The following is an 18,270-nucleotide window of genomic DNA, read 5'->3' on the forward strand; positions in this document are numbered from 1 at the left end:
CATCCCAGAAATAAGGTGACATTATTATTCTTTGATACATTTTTACATTTATATGGCCAAATTCGAAACAACTCTGCTATAAAATATCGTTCTTTACTATCAATAAAATGTTCCAAGATGTACTGGTGCCTTGTTCTGGCTAAAACTTATAACATGGCATACTAAAAATATCGCCTGTTTATGTGTATCACTTTCTCCAGACGAAAAACTCTCTTTAAAAAAGCATAAGTTACACTTAACACAGTAGCAGGTGATACGATTAACGATAAGTAACATGATAATTAGTTTTCAGTTTCTCTGTCTTTTGAATATTCTAACGAGTTATTCTTATAACTCTGAAGTAACTTTACCCATAACACAGATATTTATACAGGACTCTCTGCACGTTACTTAAGTTTCTCATATAATTTTATATGTGAATCAGGAAAACGTCTATTTCTTCAGGATTTTTATTAATTATGTCAAAGGAAATTCAGATTATAACATAGTGTGTAAACAAAGTCAGCATAAATACAAGATATCTGAATTAAAACTATGCATCTATCAGAAATTATGCATGTTTTCCCAACTGGTAAACATCTCACCTAAGTTATTTTATCTCATGTATAATGTTATATTTTGCATCTAAGTAAGAAGTTATTATATTAAAAGCTAAAATTATATTTGTCCATCAAGTGTGTTGAACTTTGTGACAAACAAAACATAGATTTCGAAACAAATCAAAGAATCTTCCAAAACACCTTTATTACGGACGCAATATTTCAAACAAACACTACACGAAAATTATGTTATTATACTATAATACAACGGGTCACTATTTATAAAACAGTTTTTTAACTTTTTTAGTTTATACATAACAATATTACACATATGTACATTTTTAACGTTAAATCTGCATAGACGTTCGACAGAGAGAGTTAAAACTTTTACCATAACAACCACTTCAGTAGTGGTGTCGCATACGATTAATAAAACTACTTTGTATTGTCAGTTGTAATATATATTTAAATATGAACTTTGTACTTTATCGAAATATTTACAGATATTATTCAGATTTACACAAAAAAATATTAACAATAAATATATATAAAGTAAAATTCCTTCAGCTTCACTTATCGGTGATAAATAATGACTGGAATATAAACACTTGTAAAAACAAAGTGCACATTACTAACAGTCTCTTATGATCCAACAGTCTTGGTTCACTCATTAACGGGCTTTCGTTTTTACATATTAAATCAGCGGTAAGATGACCAGCTATGTTGAATTTAGAATTGCCTTACCTTCTTCAATTGTCTGTGAAAATATTCTGGTAACAATGATATTTATATACATCATGATGTCAATACAATGGCGCTTGATGAGACTTCAAAATGCAATAATACAGATGACCAAACTATGCCATAACTAATTACTTGCTGAATTCTACTGCTGCTTTCTCTTATCCGCACCTCCAACAATGACTGGCCACAATCTGGACACAATGTAAGGAACCATGGCAATCATCAAGAATGGTAGGATGGTATTAGCGACGAATGCTGAGAAGTAAAAGAAGGCGATGTTAAACTTCGGCAGAGGAACTCGCTCGGACAATTTAGCTACTCCAATAGCCAAAATGGCGGAAGTTATTTTCATACCCGAAGAGAATGGAACTTCACTAGCTTTCTTGTCAAATACAGAGTTGAGACCAATGCCCGTACCCAACATGAAACCACAATATCGCATCATCGAGAAGAAAGGAGTGGTATCTAGATGAATGTACTCTTGCTTGGCGCACCATTTCACAGCTCTGTCCACTGACCAGAGAGGATTCAAACCCAAAACATGTAAAACACCATAGGTCGCCATGGCACTGCCCAGAAGCCCAAAGGTAGCGATGACATAATGTGTCAGTTTCAACCTGTCCAGGGAAATTTTATTCATGGTGATAGCGAGACCACAACCTGTAGTGAAAAGAAACAATTTAAAATATTATAGCATTCAAATACTAAAAACAGTTCTTAAATAATGATCTTCATAGAATAATGTTGAATTAACTTGTTTGTTTTGGAATGAAATTATTATGAATTAACTCAGTTATAAAATAGTCAAAAGTTATTACTTCAAATATATCATACACTTCAATGTCTTTTTAAAACTTTACTCCAGTCTCAAATATAGAAATAAGATATAGAATTTCACAAAACACACGATCGATTTATTAAACAAACAGTCAAATATCATTTTTTTTTTTTCAAAGCGTATTCTTAAAGCTGTTTCATTTATCTTAATAAACATTTCTCGTCAGATTATTAAAGTAATATTCCACATAAATAATTATTTAACTAACCGATAATCATTCCCAATAAGCACTGGTGAGGGAAGTGTGCAGCTAGGTACACTCGAGACAGACTGACCACACATAGCAGAATCGTGTACACTGACCAGCTTACAGATGCTAACATATTCGTGCTACAGAAACGAAAAGAAACAAAACCGTAAGTTAATTAAATCTGATACGAGGTCAAAGATTACAAAAAGCAGCAGGAGTTAACTTTCCTTCTATAAATCAAATACTATAACATTTAAATATTTTCAAAAATGTAATAACCTGAATGGCTACTTTCCGACAAATAAATTTACATTAACAAAGAAAACCTTTTTTAAATATTTGTTCTGAGACTACAAACACTTTATGATTTACGGGAGTAATTTTCAAAACAATGTTTACCGGAGTTACATTAGAAACAATATGACAATGAACTTTATACAATAATATATGTTTCTAATCATCTTCATTCTCGTTATCTATAGTTGAACCTCGTTTCTTGCTTTTTGCTTTTGTTCTAAGTAATCATTCAACGTTCAGTGTCTACTACTTACTGGTTTTTTTTTATTGCTTCAGATTTTTCCAAGAAAGCTGTGATAAGGATGTACCACACTGCAGCAGAAACCATAGCATGACCTGATGGACTGCCTAAATATAAAAACAAACTTATTAGAATTACGCTCAAAAGTTATCAGAATATCGTATAAACTTTAGCACATTTTGATATTTTCGAGATAAAGAAATCAATATTATATAAAATTTATTTTAAACAAGTATACTTCGTCTGGAAAATAAAAACCTGTTGATTCGTTCAAATGTGTTTCTGAATATTTAGCCAAATTTATTTTATTAAATTTTAACTTTTAAAGATTGATACGTATGTCCAAACGAAGTGGTGGCACAGCCTATTACAAATAGAATACTATATATTTTTTTTATTTGTTTGAATTTGATCTTCTGTTTCCATATGTGGTTGTTTAATTATTATTACTACGTAAGAAAAGGGCACATTAGATAATTGATGTGTGTTAACACTATGTGCAGTAATCATGAATCTGAGACATATATATAATAAAACCAAAGTTATTGTAATGAAAATGTGCCGTACCTGGGCCTGTCTCACATGTCATGAAGTATTGTTGAATGGCTGGCGTGTTTGAGCCAGTTTTATTGTAAACTTGTGTTTCGTATATCCACCAATAGGGGCGTTCTCCATGTAATATCCTAAATGATATAAAATAAGTTTTCAACAAAAGTACAAAAGAGAGAAAAGTAGTTCGTTTAAAAATTAAGAAAACATATATATTTTATATTATCTCATATACGTAATCCTATTTCCTACCAAAAAGGTTTCTGTTTTATCTTTTTTTAAATATATTACAAAATAAACGTTTGAAATTCTAACAGGTAACTGCAGACACAATTTTTTTCTTTTGTAACAATAGAAGAAGACGATAACAAAACTTACCATTTCAAAACCTGGTTGGACCACTCAGCAATGATGCTAACCCACAGTAACTTTGTTCCTATCTTACGGTCCAATGAGAAGACAAGAGGTGCGTAAAAAAGGAAAGCATATCTAGGATCACCGAAATTCGAAATAGTGAAAAATACACTTTTCTGTTGCTGAAATCTGAAATGAGAATGTATATATTCATGAGCTATTGGAATCAAAGCTACACAAAAGGAATAAAATATACATAAGTTTTTTTTCAAATCAATTCGAAAGATACATATATTTCAAAATAGTATCATTTTTTTTTAAAAGATAAGTGACAAAGAATACTATGGTCAAATTAGGCCAAATATTAAAATATCCTTTTTGGAACAAAAATATCTACTGACTGTTTTATATTTTCAGTAACAAACGTATTCTCACCGTGTCTGTAAGGTTTCAATTGCCGAAACACTGTTTTCGTAAATTAGATCCATCTTGTCTGAAAGGCAGTAACAAATTTTCTAGTGTAGGCGTTTACAAATTCTGATGGAAAAAAACAAATTCAATATATATATATATATATATACTGGTCTTAAGAATTTGAATTTTATAGGTAACAATTAAAACGATTTTTGTACAACCATTTTTGTCTTTTTTTCACACCAAAACTGAATTGTTAACGTCATGAGATATTATAAAACGTGTTTGCAACATTTATATTTTATTTATTAACTTAATCTTGAAGAAAAATAATTAAATAGAGATACAATTATTTTCCATTTTTCTAAATCTTATTATGATTTTTATGTATGGTGTGTCCGATGTTTTTTAATGTTCCAAACGTCTATAAATATAATGGAAAAAGGAACATATGAGATATGTTATTTTATTAAGATTTAATTGCTGTTCTTCATTGATTAGAATATATTTAATTTCATCAGATGATATTGCAGGAGGGCACTTTAGTTCAATACAAAGTTATTCGGATAGCGAATGAAATTTTTTTTCGAATTTACTTTAGGAGAAATGGATTTCAGTCACGTTTAAATAAATAAATAAATTCTGTTAAAATGATCGATGCATCACAAAAAGCTTCCGGTATGTATCAATAACGTTTCTGAATAAGTAATCAGCTTTATTATAATATATTAAATAATGATATTTGAATATGAATAATTTACTTCTAACCTTATTTGACTTTTAAAATATATTACTTGAATAGCTTTAAAGGCTTGTTCCAAGAATTTTAATAAGAGTTAAAGATCAGCATTTAGTTTGTTTTTAACATAGAGTATAAATATAAAAATTCAAATTTTGTTTTACCTGGTACACCACACGATCTTCTGGTTATCAGTTGAAAGTTCTTAGTAGATTCTCAGACTGTTCTATTCGTTTCTTCTGCGATGTGTATTGAACACCAGGCTGCTATCCCGCCTTAATATAGCTGGAAACCATTGGCCAATCAGATGTTGACAAGCTTTGAATGACGCATGACCAGGATTTTAGAGCAAAACAAGTTGGAATGATCACCCGCCATAAGACGCTGTTCTGTTGCCAGGGCCTTGTCCTTTTTTTAATTTTTTTAGTAACCTTTGATATATCTCACATAAGAACCACACGAAGTGATTGGCTTTCCTTCTAGTGGGATTAGCGTTGAATTTTGTTTATTAATTGAAACAGTTTACGTGTAGTGTGGGCATCGTATGACGTCAATTTATATTTTGTTTACTCCACGTTTGTTCTTTTCAGTCAACTGACCACCTATTTATTTCGAACTATAATCGTCATATGTAATATAAATCATTTATATCATAGAAACCAATTATTTCTAGTCAACAAGGAGACTGAGTTCTCTGGGTCACAACAAAGCAAGTTCGAGGTAAACACACATTGCAAAATTAAAAATATCATTGGTGTGTTTGAAATAAAAGCATTTTATTTCGTCAGCCTTTCAAATTAAATTAGTATATTTATTATTCACGTTAAACACATTTAAAGTCATTTATTTTCTGCAATTTCAAGTATTTGAACAAGTGTTCACTTTGATAAATGAAAGAAAGTATTCTAAAAACAGCTGGTATGGGTATTAAAACTTTAATTAAAATAAAGTACAGTACAACGTTTCGACCTTCTCAGGTTATCTTTAAAATATATTTTTACATCAGGTGGGTTTCTTGTCATCGTAAAACGGAAGAACGGTCAGTTTGTGATATGAACATAAAAGGTACTTGCGTCGTGTTTAAAAATCAGCTCAATTGTATCATATTTTATAATACGACAGTAGAGGAGAGAAAGTGAAAATGCAAGATATTTATAATAAAATAGCACATCGATTTTAATATGATCGTTCTTGTAAACAAAACAAAATATGTTTATGTTACTGTTATTCACTTATTAACGTACACAGTAAAAAGACAGCGAAATTTTCATTATCAAGAAATTAACCAATGATGTTCTTAAAGTTATTATTATGATGTTTTCTGTTGCCCCAAGGAATTTCAATGAATCCTGTAGAAGTATAGAATAGTTAATACCTTAAAAAATACGGGTATCCTCTAGTGGCTCACCTGTACACTTAGGGGTTTATTATTTTAAAATCGGAGTTTGATAACCTGAGGCGGACAAAGTGCAGTTATCCCAAATGATAGTTAATAAATGAAGTTTTCCACTTTTAAGGGCAAGAAACAGTGACTGATGGACTGACTCGAATTGTATTTCTGTTTGTATAGGAGCATCAAGAAAAATCTTACTGCAGGATACATTGCAACATAAATCTTCTTTAAGAAAGACCAAAATGAACAGGATTTGAGAATCAAAAGAATCTATTAGTCAATATATTCAAACCCTCCTTAACGATCACTGCTCATTTATCACTGAAGTTACGAGTCTTAGTGATACTGAAATTTAATTCTTTTAATAAAATCACTCCATAAGTTTATTAACTTTAACTCGGAGCTTAGTACTAACTTAAGCCAGTGTAATCCAGGATATGATGTGATCCGTCAGGATTTCACAACATCATTTAAAATACTTTGTTTTGTTGAAATCGAGACAACGCAAGCAGGCCTGGCATGGCCAAGCGCGTAAGGAGTGCGACTCGTAATCTGAGGGTCGCGGGTTCGCGCCCGCGTCGCGCTAAACATGCTCGCCCTCCCAGCCGTAGGGGCGTATAATGTGACGGTCAATCTCACTATTCGTTGGTAAAAGAGTAGCCCAAGAGTTGGTGGTGGGTGGTGATGACTCGCTGCCTTCCCTCTAGTCTTACACTGCAAAATTAGGGACGGCTAGCACAGATAGCCGTCGAGTAGCTTTGTGCGAAATTCCAAAAAACAAACAGACAACGCAAAAAAAATGGAACGTTTTTAGATATCACGTGACATGGCGTGTAATCACGTTTTAGACACCACCACTTGAAGTAACATGTCACTTCTAGTTAAATATCTTTATTAGAATATAATATATTTTCCTTTTAGATATTTTTCCATAAAGTACAACTGTTCATTTCTTAACCTACTATTACATGCTCGCACTTCAGTATCTTATGGATCTTTAGTCCAAACTTCAAACCTTCAGTACAAACAGGCTTGTGTTTAATAACGAAGAAAACTAGGGTTAAAAAAGACAAAAAAACATCAAGGCTATAAAGCCGATGGCATTTGGTTCTAGCTTACTACTACCTGAAGAGACCACTTTCAGAAGTAAGGGAAGGAACAGGAACAAGATCTTTTCGCAACCAATAACAAATTGAATTCTATACTCGCCCCTTTTGTGTCTTTTTTTTTAAATATAATTCCAGTGGTTATCGAATGCGACAGAAGTTTGACGATAGGCGTAAAAATAATTTCAAAAACTAGATACCAGGCAGTTGCATGTAAAATGTCGGTTTTTCATATGCAGATTTAAAACTCGATTTCTGGTGGCTGAAAGACAAGCATTATCGTACATTTGTCAAAAAAAAAAAATTATATTGTTTGGTTCATTTTAAGCTCCCTTTATTTTTATTACTTCGGACACTAACTCATATTTATATTGATTTTTGTCACTATGGATAAAATTCATATTCTGGCAATTTTTTGTACGAGTTCATGCTTCATCACAATGTTACGACAGCAGTTCGTAACATCAATCGTACATTTGGTGATGGCACAGCTAATGAGCGCATCAGCGCAGCATTTGTTTAGGATATTTCGTTGTGGTGACACAAGCCTTGAAAATGAGCTTCAGAGCTATCCTCAAACAGCCATTAATGAGGAAGGATTGAAGACCTTAGTTAAATAAAATACCCACCAAACAGTGAGAGAACTTGCCGATAAACTTAATGTTCATTATTCAACAGTTTCCTGACATCTTGAAGCAATTGGTAAGGTGAAAACATGGATAAATGGGTTCATCACGAGCTGACTGAAAAACCATCAAATAAGATGAGTTGAAATTTGTTCTTCACTCGATACTCCCACCAAACACGGCCCGTTTCTCCACGGAATTGTCACCTCTAATAATAAAAAAAAAAACGGATTATTTACGATGATCCGGACAGTGGGTTGAGTGTGAAGTGCCAAAACATATGTCAAAACCAGCTCTTCACCCTAAGAAGCTTCTGATCGATGTTTGGTAATCGTTAGCGGGTGTGATTTATTTTTTATTCTTAAACCCAGGAGAAACAACGACAGCAGAGAAATACTGTTGTGAACTTGAAATTACGTATCAAAGTTGTCATAATAACATACAACAATAGTCAATTACAGCAACAGTCAATCAGTGGGCACATACCGCTTCATGACAGTGCTCGACCTCATATCTTATGCATTACTGTCCAAAAACTAAACGAACTTCATAAAGAAATTTTACCTCATCCACTATATTTACCAGATCTTCCCCTACAGGTTATCACTTTTTAAACATTTGGACATTTTTACAGGAAAAAAATCAAACCAAAGGTCAATTGAAAATGCTTTCGAAGACTGCATTGCATCAAAGGACATCCAATTATTTAAAGAGGAGATTTATAAACTTATTTTGATTAAGTACATTAAGCATACAAAAATGTACTTGTTTCACATTTTATTTTAAAAATCTGACATTTCAAATGCAACAGTGTCATACTATGAACAAATGTTTTAATATTTTGTGGAAATAATAATTTAAATCACGCCATATTCAGTTTGTATTCACTCGCTATCAATATCAACGTTAAAACCACAACATACTTATTTCACCTATGCTTGTAATCTATGAGAATATTATATTTCCATAGGTTAATAATTTCTGTCGTTTGTTTGATAGGTATTCCCGACTTAGTTGTGAGGCAGGCTTAATTTCAGACTTGTTACTTACAAGCTGTATGTTATATATGTTGCCTCACGGTTTTATATACGAACATACATTTTATGTGTAACTTTTAACCAAGCAAAACATAGTATGATAAAACTCCCTACAAGTTTCGAACTAAAGAAAAATAGAAATATAGAAATTACGTCAGGTGAGTTGGATTACCAGTAGTGAACAAAACCCAAAAAACCTGAGGACATGAATTCTAGAAACTTTCAAATTTTCAAGTACAAATTTTAACTATAGAAGGTATAAAGTCAGCCTGTAAAACTTGTCAGTAAGACAAAGTGTCAAAGGTTATGATACCTAAAATATGTAATCTCAAATACTCGAAAAATGATTTTAACATATCAGGTTATTCGTGTAGATGCCTTTCGCAAATATAGATTTACTTCAAATTTACGTCTTTTTTTTTTTTTCTTTTACTAAACGTAAAATTGGATCTTCAAATTCCTAAAATCAATATAATAGTATTAAGCTAAATTCAACTAACTAAATTTTGAAAGTAAAGCTTTTGTTGTTATTATTACCAGACTAATATTTTCAGCCATACTTTTAGGAATTGTCATCTTTGTGTGATGACCTGTACGTTTAGCCTTTAATATTCTAAACCATTATTTGACAAAACTTGTGTGTATTTGTGTGTCCGTTTATACCTAGTGTAGGAGATTAACCACTATACATTTATTTTAATATCTATTATTGTTTTTGTATAGTTTTATTTTTCGCCTGTGATATATATTCTTAGCTGTGTATTGTGCAAGTCCTGCCTGTCCTCGAAATTTGCAGAACATTCTTGAGTGGAAAAGTCAACAATACGTGTTTGACGAAAGCGCCCTAGAATATTTTTGAAAATTCCAGAAACTCGCGTGGTTTGCATATAAAAACTGTCACGCCGATAGACAAGATTATTATGGGGCAGCTACGATCAGTGTGCTATAGGCATAGGAAGCTATAATTGTTATTGACGTCTATTAATCAGAAAATTACATAATGTTACCAGGAATGTTGTAAATTTCTAACATTACCAAACGTTCAACTTCATTGAATTACTTGACACGTTATTGTTTCTACGAGGACATTAAATATCGACATCAGTGAAAATCAGCGGTGTGAGGCTTGTCAAGAAAGATGTTGTTAGCTTAAGCGAGGTACAACAAAATAAACTTAAAACAAATTTGTTCGTTGTGGACTTAGATCGTCGATAAAATAATCAATTCTAAACCGGATATAACTTCGATATATGCTGGATATACAGTATTGTCTGTAAAATTGTAAAAACTGTTGTATATAAACCGTCATTTGTAATAATTATTAGTAATAACCGGTATTATAATTTTTATCTTTGTATATTAAAATATATTTGTGTTCCTACATTCGAAGCCGATACTCATCCCACCATGTAACATCAGTTGGAAACGATTTAACATTAAGGTCAACACGTTAATGTTTATAACTACGACTGTAATCCATCAAAAATAACGATAAAATAGTGAAATAAAATTTTTCATACAGTAGTTATTAATATGTTTAACTTTGGATTCGCGACGCTAAATTGTTTGTTGTTGTTGTTTTTTAATTTTGCGCAAAGCTACATGAGGGCTATATGCACTAGCCGTCCCTAATTTAGCAGTGTAAGACTAGAGGGAAGGCAGCTAGTCATTACCACCCACCGCCAACTCTTGGGCTACTATTTTACCAACGAAAAGTGGGACTGACCATCACATTATAACGCCCCCACGGCTGAAAGGGCGAACATGTTTGGTGCGACGGGGATTCTAACTCGCAACCCTTAACCTACCTGGCCATGCTAGGCCTTGCGACGCTTAAGCTCAAAGCTTCATGTTTAACGGCCTTTCCTCTAGTCTTGTATTGCTAAATTAGGGATGGCCATCTCAGATAGCTTGGTAGCTCGGTAAGTCTACGGATTTACAAAGATAAACTCAGGGGTTCGATCCCCTTCGGTGGTCACAACAAATAGCCCGATGTTACCCTTGCTATAAGAAAAACACACACGCGCATTAACAATAAAAACAAATGTTAATACTTCCAATTAATCTGTTTTAAACAAGTTTTAAAATATTCATTGTTTAAATGCTTTGTCGTCTACTGGACTGTAACATTTAAGACCATGTAAAATTATTCATACGAATGACTTCAATTTTTTTTCAATGCAAAGTCACGTGCGCATGATTCCTATGTTTACGCTTCATAACACTGATTAGTCCGTATCTGTTATACGTCGGAGGTCATTTTATTTTTATACTATTCTTTCTGTTCTAAGTTCAAGTAAACAACCAGCTGAAGCGAGTTATGTAACTCGTCATTATTATTCAAGGTTGATAACTTAAATTCTAAAGTTGTTGTGTCACTCGTTAATATCAAACGAAGTAAAGTTATGAAAAAGACGTATGAACTCAAATAAACACAAAAACAAAGGAGGGCGTTTATGAGTGTGGTATTCAAAACGCAACGAAACAATAGTTGGACGGTTAATAAAAATTATACTGGCATTAGATAAGGTTTGATACAGCTCTTGCTAGCCACAAAAAACAAAAATAGAATTGTTTAATTAGTTATTTGACAAATAAACACGGATGACCTATAGTAGTTTACTCTCCGCAGTGGCCACCAGTAAGTCTGAGGTCTTATAACACTAAAGTTTGGTTTCGGTACTCGCAGTAGGAAGACCATAGAAGCTCCTTATATAGTTTTGCGCTTAACAACAAACAAATCTTGTTTAAAAAGTCAAACCATTTCTAATTAGGGGTAAATTTGGCTTCTATAATGTCAGACTATCTTGTGGAATCAAAACTAATTGTTCCCTGAACGCTACTGAATAAACTTAAAAGTACATTCTTGTACACTTTAGTAGATTATTGTAAGCCTACGTTACAAATAACAAATCACCTTAGTTCCAAAGTAATCGCATAAGCACTATAGCAAACACAGATGGAAAAACGACAACACGCTGACCGATCCAACTTTATCCTCCCCTAAAATAACAGTAAAATCTTTACACACGTCTCAATGTACTCGTATTTATAATATGGCTTCAAGTGGTAAAAATATTCCACTCACTTCACATTCATATCGTATTCATCCTTTCCCCAGAAGGGTAGGGACGAGAGTATTGTACATGGGTGTATGCTGTTGTGCATATCTCTAAAATAATAAAATTATTTACATGATTTTTTTTTTTTTTTTACGGAAGATTAGGTATTCTCATAGGAAGATCCGCCTCAAGTATGGTCCAGATCACTGTGAAACATTTTTATAATTGAGATATAGGGCATTTTCTCAGTTTGTTGATATTAAGTGTGTCAAAAAGTAATCAAATTAGGACCGAATTTCAGGCACACGTTGAAACCAAAACAGAACAAGAGTATACAATCTTTCTGATTGCTCCTTTTCCAATCTGGTTCCAAATTTACTAGAGAAACTTGACTTCACACCTACAGAACTTTCTAGGTGCTCTAGGCCTATTTTATCAAACTATTTTAATGAGAAGTCTGTCATCAAGAACTATAACTCTCTCTAGCTAACTTATAATTGATAATTTGTTTGTTTTGAATTAAATACAAACCTCCACAATGGGCTATCTTTGCTCTGCCCACCACGGGTATCGAAAACCGGTTTTTAATGAGTAAGTCCATAGACATACCTATGTGCCACTAGGGAGCTATCACTGATAAAGTTAAAAGTATAGTTCATAGCAATATAGTAATAAGTATAAGAATGTTGTTCGTATCAAACATTTCAGAGATGTTTTCACCAAAATACGCTCATCTGTATTAGTTTATTGTAAACTTTCTATACATATGTTTGTACAAATTCTTAATGTTTTTATAACACAAGAAGAACTATGAAGTTATTTGTCGTTATAACACTGTTCTAAACATAACTGTGTTTCAACAACTTCTTGACTCATCTCATAGAGTATTTAGTATCATGAACCTAAAAATGAACATATGCGACATTTGCTAAACATTTAAGTTAAAGAACCAAAGGATCAGTGACAGCCACCCCTAATCTAGATCTGCTAAACAGCAATTTGTCAGCAGTACCTGCCGTGTACGTGTATACTCTGAGCCAAGTTGCAGAATTAACCGTTAAAGTATTTAATATCCAACAGCGTATTCACCAATATATTGTTGTTCACACCTTGGAACCTTGATCCATCACACGGTTTGCTAACAATTAAGCTACTCTCAGTCCATTTCTACATTGAATTAAACATGAAAATCTATAGGAGCATTGTGTAACAACCCTCTTATAAACATTTGTGGCCTGACATGGCCAAGCGCGTAAGGCGTGCGACTCGTAATCCGAGGGATGCGGGTTCGCGCCCGCGTCGCGCTAAACATGCTCGCCCTCCCAGCCGTGGGGGCGTATAATGTGACGGTCAATCCCACTATTCGTTGGTAAAAGAGTAGCCCAAGAGTTGGCGGTGAGTGGTGATGACTAGCTGCCTTCCCTCTAGTCTTACACTGCTAAATTAGGGACGGCTAGCACAGATAGCTCTCGAGTAGCTTTGTGCGAAATTCCAAAAACAAATAAACATTTGTTGTTGTTTTTAGCAGAAACTACTCAATGGGTTATCTGCGTTTTGGTCGGGAGAAAACGAACCCCGGATTTTAGTAATGTTAAGTCCGTAACCTTGCTGCTGACTTACCAGAAGACCCCAACTTATATTATTCGCTTCTTGAAGAAACAAACAAATAAACAATAAATCCTTGTTTGCGTCGTAAATATCAGACGTTTATCAAGCATAATTAACCAATATTCATCAATAATTGATATCTTTGCGTACATTCATATTGGTGCGATGCGTAAACACCGTAATTTTAGCTATAGATGTGAGATTAATTTATTTTTGCTTGCTTGTGACTTCTAAGAAAATTATGTTGGATTAAATAAGTTAATGGTTTGGTTTCATTTGATCCTATTTACATTACAAGCTTTGTTTGGCAACTTTTCAAGTTATGAAGTCGTTCTGAATATGCTTGTATTTCATCATTCAGTCAACAATCAAATAAATAAAAATATAAAAAATAATAGCTAAGTTAAATTATGAACAGTTAGTAATTTTCCGTACTTGTATCGAACTGAACTAGTTTCAAACTTATTTTAAAATGATACACGACATCATAACCCGATATGGTGTAGCTTCTTTGTGTGCCTGTAACAATAAAAAGTCAGATTTATTGCCCGCCATGGCCAGGTGGGTTAAGGCGCTCGACTCGCAATCTGAGGGTCGCGGGTTCGAATCTCCGTTGCACCAAACATGCTCGCCCTTTCAGCCGTGGGGACGTTATAATGTTATGGTCAATCCCAATATTCGTTGGTAAAAGAGTAGCCCAAGAGTTGGCGGTGGGTGGTGATGACTAGCTGCCTTCCCTCTAGTCTTACACTGCTAAATTAGGGACGGCTAGCACAGATAGCTCTCGAGTAGCTTTGTGCGAAATTCCAAAAACAAATAAACATTTGTTGTTGTTTTTAGCAGAAACTACTCAATGGGTTATCTGCGTTTTGGTCGAGAGAAAACGAACCCCGGATTTTAGTATTGTTAAGTCCGTAACCTTGCTGCTGACTTACCAGAAGACCCCAACTTATATTATTCGCTTCTTGAAGAAACAAACAAATAAACAATAAATCCTTGTTTGCGTCGTAAATATCAGACGTTTATCAAGCATAATTAACCAATATTCATCAATAATTGATATCTTTGCATACATTCATATTGGTGCGATGCGTAAACACCGTAATTTTAGCTATAGATGTGAGATTAATTTATTTTTGCTTGCTTGTGACTTCTAAGAAAATTATGTTGGATTAAATAAGTTAATGGTTTGGTTTCATTTGATCCTATTTACATTACAAGCTTTGTTTGGCAACTTTTCAAGTTATGAAGTCGTTCTGAATATGCTTGTATTTCATCATTCAGTCAACAATCAAATAAATAAAAATATAAAAAATAATAGCTAAGTTAAATTATGAACAGTTAGTAATTTTCCGTACTTGTATCGAACTGAACTAGTTTCAAACTTATTTTGAAATGATACACGACATCATAACCCGATATGGTGTAGCTTCTTTGTGTGCCTGTAACAATAAAAAGTCAGATTTATTGCCCGCCATGGCCAGGTGGGTTAAGGCGCTCGACTCGCAATCTGAGGGTCGCGGGTTCGAATCTCCGTCGCACCAAACATGCTCGCCCTTTCAGCCGTGGGGACGTTATAATGTTATGGTCAATCCCAATATTCGTTGGTAAAAGAGTGGCCCAAGAGTCGGCGGTGGGTGGTGATGACAAGCTGCCTTCCCTCTAGTCTTATACTACTATATTAGGGACGGCTAGCGCAGATAGTCCACATGTAGCTGTGCGCGAAATTCAAAAAACAAACAAACGAGTATTTGAACTGACTATAACATAATAATGTCCCCAGGGCTGAAAGGATGAGCATGTTTGGTAACATTGGGACTCGTACTAGAAATGACAAGTGAATATAGGTGTAGGAACGTTATTGAAAATAAAAGGACACAAAATAAATTCTTATTGATACGTGGACTGGAATTAGTATTATAATTAAAAATATATATGGTATATGATCGAATACATTGCAACAATCCGCTTTCTGGAAAATACAACTGGTTTCTTTTAATCGATTTGGGTGTTGTACAGCGCGAATTTGAGCCTGTATAAAGAGGTTTTGTTCTCCTTTTATACATTGGATGTGTAAATTATTATTTTATATGATAAACATTACGTTTTGTTTTACATTTTCGTAAACATCAGTTTTTTATATATTTGAATATATTTAAATTTTTATTTTTAACTCACCAGAACCGAAAATAAAAGACCACAAGCAATGTTCGTCTTGCTAGTAGCTTGTACACAAGTAAGCTTCTTGTGTGGGATACGTATTTCTGCTTCTCTGTATGTTTTGTTTGGGTAGTCTTAAATTTCTCTCTGTACTTGGTTCGTATAACAAAATTCGAGGTTATTACACTTATACAGTAGATTTGGCATGTTGTTTTATTAACTCATTTTTATTGTTTGTTTGTGGTTTTAAACACGAAGCTATACAGAGTCTAGCGTTATAAGTCTACAGATTTATCACTATGTTCCTGAGGGGCTTTCAGTTTTATTAAATATCTATTTTTTCATAAAGTTAGGCTTTTGTATCGCTGAACAAACCAAGATGAAGTAAGCGGCAAAGTTCAAGTTCAAGTTCCGAATAACACTTGTTGAGAAAGTCTTAGAGGACTAATACGTAAAAATATTCGAACAGCCGGTAGCGCTCTTCAAGTGACAAGCGGTATCCCTAGCGGTCAAAGCACAGATATCTAATTGTATAGCTTTCTACAAACAAAACAGAAAGGGCGACAATTCGACAGCATTTCGTTTTCTGAATAATGTTTCTACAGGTGTCACTTTGAACTAAGCAGTTGGAACCACTTTCACCATCGTTTCCCATTATGAATGCCATGCTTAAATTATCTGTAAATGAATATGTAGAGCTACACGTATTACTTTATTACCTAGACGCACAAGCCTAACTTTGAGACACTAACAGTTAAAAAATATTTAATATCTAAATACATTTGATACCCATAAAATAATTTCGAGCTTGCAAAATAAAAAATATATTTCCCAATCTTTAATTTGATTTTTAACGAGAGAATTTTGTTCTCTTAAAAACTCATCAAATTATTCTTTGGATTTGTAGTAACTTACCGCCATGTTAATCGTTATACGAAAAGTTATGATCCTTATATGTAAATTAGACGATGGTGGTGCTCTCTGTAACTAAGTCATTTTCTGTCTAATGTTAGAATTAATTTCTCACTTATTATTGTGAGGTTTAATTAATCTACTTTCCTCTCCAGTTTTGCATAGCCCCATTTATACAATATTTGTTTTGGTTAATAAATGTGCATTAATTGCCATAACATAAAGCTAATAAATTATATTTTTACTTCTGAAATCGACATGAGATCAAAATGATTTATTCTGCACTGAATGGAGTCAGTAACTTAAAATAAACACAAGATTTTTATTAAACTTGATTTCCCAGTTTAAAATTAGAATTATTGAGTACTTACTGCATAATAATAATAACAAAATGGTGGCAGGAATTTAGTTTTAATAACTTTCAGACCTCAAAAACTTCTTGGTTCTAAAAGTCCATCCGGTACGCTCAGATAACCTTTGTACCAATTCACTTACCGAATGGGCGTATAACTTTGTTTTAAAAAGGGAGTGATTGAGGTCATGGAAAAATTGGCGAGCGAAGCGAAATGAACAGCAAGATTCAGTTTTTAAGTCATCTTATTTAGATATAATGATTATACATTTGAAAAGACATAGAAATGCAGGTAAAACAAACGAAGTGATCTTATTGAATATGTTGAGTGTTATCAGTCGTTATTCGGACTAACTTTACGATGATGCTTATTGTGTAATGACACGTAGAAAACAAAAAGATAGATACTAAATGCTTTTTTTTTCTTTTTTAATACACACCTCTGACTTCGAACTGCAATGGACAAACTAGAAGTAGTGTGGTAAAAAAACATTCTGGAGGTTTTGAGTTAGTTGTTCAGTATGTCTGAACTATCGATTAAGACAAATTACTAAGCTTCTCGATAAAAGCAACAACAACAATAAGGCCTGGCATGGCCAGGTGGGTTAAGGTGCTGGACTCGTAATCTGAGGGTCACGGGTTCAAATCCCCGTCCCACCAAACATGCTCGCCCTGTCAGCAGTGGGGGTGCTATAATGTTATGGTCAATCCCACTATTCGTTGGTAAAAGAGTACCCCAAGAGTTGGCGGTGCGTGGTGATCACTAGCTGCCTTCTCTCTAGTCTTACACTGCTAAATTAGGGACGGCTAGCGCAGATAGCCCTCGTGTAGTTTTGCGAGAAATTAAAAACAACAAAAACCTCGGTAAAGTTCACAAATATTTATCATATATAGTAAACGTGTTTATAATAAAACCGTATATGAGTAACAAGTTAAATATAGCAACTGTTGATAGAAGAAGCTGCAACTGACAAGTTATGTCAAATACTGTAACTCAATATTATGAAAAACACCTCATTTTCAAAGTAATATCGCTGTGGGCTGGAGTGTGTGTTTGGTCAGATATTTAATGACGGAGTTGCGCACAACTGTCTCTGACGCCACTCGTG

General features: G+C 33.6%; 1 protein-coding gene across 1 annotated transcript; it reads right to left on the bottom strand.

Moving 5' to 3' along the window:
• Positions 1-724: 724 nt before the first annotated feature.
• LOC143224994 (glucose-6-phosphatase catalytic subunit 1-like) lies at positions 725-7,166 on the bottom strand. The gene is made up of 7 exons (XM_076453599.1): positions 5,070-7,166; positions 4,188-4,289; positions 3,777-3,941; positions 3,417-3,532; positions 2,863-2,956; positions 2,330-2,451; positions 725-1,943 (listed from the first exon to the last, which is right to left on the bottom strand). Exons 2-7 carry the CDS (start codon positions 4,238-4,240, stop codon positions 1,426-1,428), a joined length of 1,068 nt encoding a protein of 355 aa, XP_076309714.1. The 5' UTR covers positions 4,241-4,289; positions 5,070-7,166; the 3' UTR covers positions 725-1,425.
• Between the last annotated feature and the right edge of the window lie 11,104 nt (positions 7,167-18,270).

The sequence above is a fragment of the Tachypleus tridentatus genome, chromosome 9, assembly GCF_004210375.1.
Source record: "Tachypleus tridentatus isolate NWPU-2018 chromosome 9, ASM421037v1, whole genome shotgun sequence".
Taxonomy (NCBI): domain Eukaryota; kingdom Metazoa; phylum Arthropoda; class Merostomata; order Xiphosura; family Limulidae; genus Tachypleus; species Tachypleus tridentatus.

Bases quoted from the DNA above. Each gene is read 5' to 3' on its own strand.
- LOC143224994 (XM_076453599.1), bottom strand. From the start codon at position 4,240: ATGGATCTAATTTACGAAAACAGTGTTTCGGCAATTGAAACCTTACAG. The intron at 2,957-3,416 runs GTACGGCACATT...TTTTATATTTAG, and splicing joins GACATGTGAGACAGGCCCAG to GCAGTCCATCAGGTCATGCT. The intron at 1,944-2,329 runs GTTAGTTAAATA...TTTTCACTACAG, and splicing joins CTTATTGGGAATGATTATCG to GTTGTGGTCTCGCTATCACC.